The sequence below is a fragment of the Alnus glutinosa genome, chromosome 11 (genome assembly GCF_958979055.1).
Source record: "Alnus glutinosa chromosome 11, dhAlnGlut1.1, whole genome shotgun sequence".
Classification (NCBI taxonomy): Eukaryota; Viridiplantae; Streptophyta; class Magnoliopsida; order Fagales; family Betulaceae; genus Alnus; species Alnus glutinosa.
Genome location: NC_084896.1, coordinates 17,526,557 through 17,532,556, shown reverse-complemented (window position 1 = coordinate 17,532,556; position 6,000 = coordinate 17,526,557). Strand labels below are relative to the sequence as shown.

General features: G+C 37.0%; 1 protein-coding gene across 1 annotated transcript; it reads left to right on the top strand.

The window, feature by feature from the left end:
* The first annotated feature begins 451 nt into the window (after positions 1-451).
* On the top strand, positions 452-2,203 carry LOC133882553 (7-deoxyloganetin glucosyltransferase-like). Its single transcript, XM_062321754.1, has 2 exons — positions 452-1,067; positions 1,148-2,203. Exons 1-2 carry the CDS (start codon positions 551-553, stop codon positions 2,083-2,085), a joined length of 1,455 nt encoding a protein of 484 aa, XP_062177738.1. The 5' UTR covers positions 452-550; the 3' UTR covers positions 2,086-2,203.
* The last annotated feature ends 3,797 nt before the right edge of the window (positions 2,204-6,000 follow it).

Sequence of the window (6,000 nt, the reverse complement as noted above, 5' to 3'; positions counted from 1 at the left end):
GACTTATTTAATTTAAATAATATAAATATCACTTAGAATCTAATTATTAATCATATCAATTTATAAATATTATTTATTAATTGTTAAACCTCCTATTTATTTTCTTGGTCTTTACCGTTGGTGTGCTGATCAATTTCCTAACACCGGTGAACCAAGAAAGCACCATCATAATGTCAAATATTTAAACAAACATCCACAATGTCTAACACGTTGTCAAAAGAACACGTCAGTAACACATTATTGAGCTTTTTCATTGACTATATATATTGAACCGGTTGTCCTTATTATATGTTTAATCCATAAAAAATAAAAAATCTGATTTGGTTTTATGTCATTGCACATGTAAGATTATTTGTTTTTAAGGGAAAAAGACAAACAAAAAGAAGAAGATTTACCAAAAAAAAAACAAAGAATGAAAAAATAAATAAAGTAAAAGCTCCGTTCTGTTCGACAGTTTGGCTGTAAGAGGCCTGGAAAGACCCAGCTCCAGCTTACTCTAAAAAAGTCCTGTTTTGCTTCCTTGTTTGTCTATGCTTGTGAGAGAAGAGAAATGAGTTCCATTTCGGAAGCTGTTAGAGCTCATGTTGTTTGCGTTCCATTCCCAGTTCAGGGTCACATAAACCCCATGCTGAAACTAGCCAAGCTCCTCCACCATAAAGGCTTTCATGTAACTTTTGTCAACACCCATTACAACCACAGACGCTTACTCAGCTCCAGAGGCCCCAACTCCCTCGACGGCTTGCCGGACTTCCGCTTTGAATCCATCCCCGATGGCCTCCCACCTTCCGATGCCGATGTCAGCCAAGACAGCCGCGCTCTTTGCGATTCCACCTCAAAGAATTGCCTCGTCCCACTTCGCAACCTTCTCTCCAAACTCAACGACATTTCCACTTCCAACGTGCCGCCTGTGACGTGTATCATCTCTGATGGTCCCATGGCCTTCACTCTTAAAGCTGCTGAAGAATTTGGAATTCCAAATGTTCTTTTCTGGACACCTAGCGCCTGCGCTTGCTTGGCCTATATGCATTGCCGCCATCTAGTTGAACGAGGTTTAACTCCCCTCAAAGGTAACTATATTTATCCAGTTATACTCCAGTACTATTTAATAGCTTAATTTTAAAGTACCTTACCTTGATGTGATTCACAGATGCAAGCTATCTAACAAATGGGTATTTAGAAACCACAATCGATTGGATTCCCGGGTTGAAAAACATTCGTCTGAAGGATTTTCCAACTTTCATTAGAACTACCGATGAGAACGACATCATGCTCAACTTCATCATCGATGAAGTAGTGGAGCAAGCTTCAAGATCTTCAGCTATCATTTTGAACACATTTGACTCCTTTGAACAGGATGTTTTGCATGGTATCTCATCTTTGCTTCCTCGCATTTACACCCTTGGTCCACTTCTGTTGCTTGCTGATCAGATTAAAAACGAGAGACTGAAATCAATAGGATCCAATCTATGGAAAGAAGAACCGGGGTCTGTGGAGTGGCTAAATTCAAAAGAACCCAACTCCGTAGTGTACGTAAATTTTGGGAGCATCACTGTCATGACGCCCCAACAACTCATTGAGTTTGCTTGGGGACTTGCCAACAGTGAGAAACCCTTCTTGTGGATTATAAGACCTGATCTTGTGGTAGGCGATTCAGCTGTTCTTCCTTCTGAGTTTATTACCAAAACTAAAGAGAGAGGCATGTTAGCAAGTTGGTGTCCTCAAGAAGAAATCCTGAAGCACCCCTCGATTGGAGGGTTTTTAACGCATAGCGGATGGAATTCAACGCTCGAAAGCGTGTGTGGTGGAGTGCCAATCATCTCCTGGCCCTTTTTTGCCGATCAACAGATAAATTGCCGGTATTCTTGCACTGAATGGGGCATTGGGATGGAGATAGATAATAATGTTAAGAGAGATGATGTTAAGAAGCTTGTGAGGGAGTTAATGGAGGGTGATAAGGGTAAAGAAATGAAGAGGAAGGTAATGGAGTGGAAGAGAAAGGCAGAAGAAGCTGTCCAACCTGGTGGTACTTCTTACCAGAACTGGGACAAGTTGGTTGCCGATGTTCTCCTGCTTGTAAATGTTTAAGCCAAACAGAAGAAGCAAATCTTAGCTTAAAGTCGAAATGTTTAAATTCCTTTGCATCTATCTTGTACGGATGATAAATTCAATATGTACAATTATAAATAAAATTACTGTGTTACAATCGTTGCATTTCACATGGGTTGAGTCTAGTGTGGTCCATCCAGACTCAACAATGTGCCAAACATATGTGAATTTTAGAAAAAATCTCATTCGCGTTTTCCAATAGGTATAATTAGTGTTAGGGTTGGTAATTTTTGACACCACCCGCGAACCCAACACAAAGTTCAAGGGTTATGATTAAGTTTAAAAGGGTTTGGGTCATAAAATTGTTGACCCGTTAGACCAGTTTAATAAAATTGTCGTTACAGGGTAAACTTGTTTGACCCGTGGGTCGACCCGTATACTTAAACATTTTTTTTCAACATTAAAAATTAAATATAAACAATCATGTTACCTCTCTCTTTCTTTCACTTTCTAAAGAATAAAGACTAAACTAAAAAAAAAAATCTCATAAAAAACAAAATTAGTCCTTTTTCTTTTATTGAGTTAGAACTTGAACAAAAAAGGCAAAGACTAAAAAAAATTAGCAGAGTTTTTTTTTCTTTCAAGTTTTCGAACTTAGAAGTTGAACCAAAACAAGTAAACAATAAAACAACCCAATATTTTATATTTCAACAATGAAATAATATGATTATTCAAACAATATGATTTTTTATTTAGTTTAAATTTGTGTTTTTATTTTTATTTTTATAAACTTTATTAATAAACGGGTCGGGTCGGGTCAACCCGTTATTTAGCAGGGTTGTGTTAGGGGTTAGTTATTTGACCCTTTTATCTAAACGGGTCGTGTCAAGGTTTATCCTTAACATGTTGACGGGTCAAACGGGTCGTGTCAACCCGTTTTGACAACCCTAATTAGTGCCATCAAAAGCATGACAAAATTAAGATTTTGAGACATGGTAGGAGTCACGGAAAACACTCAAGAAATAAATCCAAAAACACGAGTGAACCCGCTCTAATGCCAATTGAAATAATAATGACTTAATCAACTATAAATAAACATGCAACCAAAATATAAAATGAGTAAAGTGATACACAGAGATTTGGTTAGGAAATGGAAACCATTTGCACCAAAGAGAAAAACCACTACGGGGCAGCCAAATCCAGGAAATCTACTAACAGAAGAAATAGCTAGTTATAAGATAATAGCACTCACAATACCTTTATAGTAGTCTTACCTTGAACTCTAACAAGTACCTATACTTGAGTGCTTCTCAACCAGACCCCTGTCTAAAGAGTTCTTCAATAGATTCCTTTAACTTAGAGCTCCTCTCTAAGTTAGACTTCAAACAGTTAAATACAAACTAAGTAAACTATAAGAGAGTTAGCACATCTAACAAATTTTGCCTAAAAACATTCTTTTAACACACTGGAATTCTATTCGAAATTCTTACAATAACACAGCCTAGAAGCCCTTTTAAAAAGGCTTCAGAAATCTTAATTCTACACAAATTCGGATTTACATAGGCGACATCCGGACCTGGCTTCTAGCGTCTGAACCTACAACTAAAACTTCATGAAATTATTGAAGCACGTCTGGATTGGCAACCTTAGCGTCTAGACAGTTGTATAAAATTGCTGATCCATCCACAGTTATCGCATCAGCATTTAGACTTTCTTGCAAACGGGTGCTCTATGTGGTTCACGTCCGCTGAGCCGTTCGGACTCCTTCCAGACTCTGAGCTACTGACTTCATCGTCTACTGTAGCATTCAGACCTTCATAGGACCCTAAATTTCTGAGTTAGGCTTCCGGACTCTGGCATCTAGGTGTCCGAACGGGCTAAAGGGAAAACTAACTTTTTTTACTGTAAAGTCTCCAGAAACTTTCTTTCTTCAAAATGTTGCATTCTTAGTGATTATTACTTCATTGTTCAGCTCTTTCCATATTAGAATTAATATTCTGCAATAATTCTTCTAGAATTATAGTGTCCTTGTTATGGAAGCGTTTTTGTCAAAGAGAACGTGGCCAATTAAAATAAACCAACACAATGGTGAGTTATACCTAAAGTTTGTATCATTTGGTAACAGAACCAAAGCCCATGTCACGGTGCAACTCATGATGGGGGCGAACTATGTGTTGGATTAAAATTTTGATAGGTAAGTAGTGCCGCCAAAAGAGAAATTGTTACCATCGGATCAGTGTCGATAGAGTGGGCCGCCATAGACTTTGGCTTTGGAAATGTATGTATATAATTAAGCTCTTGATCACCCTTATTTTGCAAGCCGATTTTCAAAAATCAATTCTACCCATAATTTGTATCAAGCATAATCACTATCATCAGTAGGCAACATTATTACATCCAAATACTTGTTTACATTATATGGTATCAGAACCAAACTTAGACTGTCTCTTTTGCTTCAAAGGCTACTACCTCTGCTTGCACTCCACCAACCACACAAGTACTCCATAGCCTCACTCATCACTTTACCATAAAACTTACATACACTTTTTAGGATACTCACATTATTCTTTAGAGATAAGGATATCTAAATTAATATAAATTCATATTACCATCAGCACACATGGAGCGAATTAAATGTTTATCGAGAAAAAAAAAATACACTTGGCTAACTTTTCTTAGGAAAAACAAGAAATACTCTTGGCTACCTTGATCAATAGCATGGCTTGAAAAATAGAACTGACCAAATTTGCTGCGTAAACAACAATACCAATGTAGAGTAGAATATTAATTTTATCAAAACACACTTGAGTGCATTGTATCTGTACCAATATGGCAACCAGAAGTATCCACTTCACATGATCAAGATAAATCATCATAATTAACATGTTATAGTTTTATCAAATGAAATGCTCAATTTAATACAGACTACGAACAATTGTTTATAAGTTACAAGGTTCATGACTTAAATCTTTTATGTGACAATTTCATTGCTCACACTTAAGTCATATTCAATATAAATTATGGATGTTACATGTATATGATAATTAATCATCATTAAATGCATACATGTAATGGTTATATGCCCAATCACTAACAAAATTACAAAAATTGCATACTTGAGTCATTTTTTGTCCGTCGTGAACAATAAAAAAAAAAAACATGACATCCATTTGTTAACGTCCCTTTTTTTTTCTTCCTTTTTCATTTGTCGTGAAATCTTATGTCGAGGATAAATATAAAATGTTGTTTGAATAAAAAAAATATTAATTTTTTTCATTTATATCGTACGACATAAACCTTTTTACCTCATTGAATAAAACCATGCTAGTCTAGATTAATTTTTTTTAAAATAAAAAAAAATCCTGACATTTTCTAGTACAAGTGTTTCTCCTCAACCAAAGATCCAATTAAGGAAGAGAAAACAAGTGTCGCCCTTCCTGTCACCCTATCAGAGCACACTCCATGTCCCTCATAGCCGCCACCTACCTCATCCTCGCCCCCCTTCTTTCGTCATGTTAAATCACTAATTGTCCTAAAAGCTTAAGCTTTTAGGACAATTGATGATTTAACATGGTATCAGAGCCTAAGTTTATCAACAAGTCTCAGGCCCAACAGTCCGCAAGAGAAACGGGTTGTCTTTGCTTCGACCCAAGGCTCGATGTGTGAGGAGAAGATTGTTGGGGTTATCCCACATCGGTTGTGGAAGGGGTTGGTGGTCAATTTATAAGTGTAAGGGAAAGCCTCGCCTTATGACATAGTTTTTAGAGTTGATAGAGGCCCAAGACCACCCAACACTGGTATTAGAGCCAATTCGTTGGACGATGATGGGTCTTTCCCTCCCGATATTGAACACATGTTTGACCAAAAGTTGTCACACGTAAGAGGGCATGTTAAAGTGTCCCACATCGCCAAGAGATACATGACTTGTGAACTTTATAAGCCATGGACACCCTC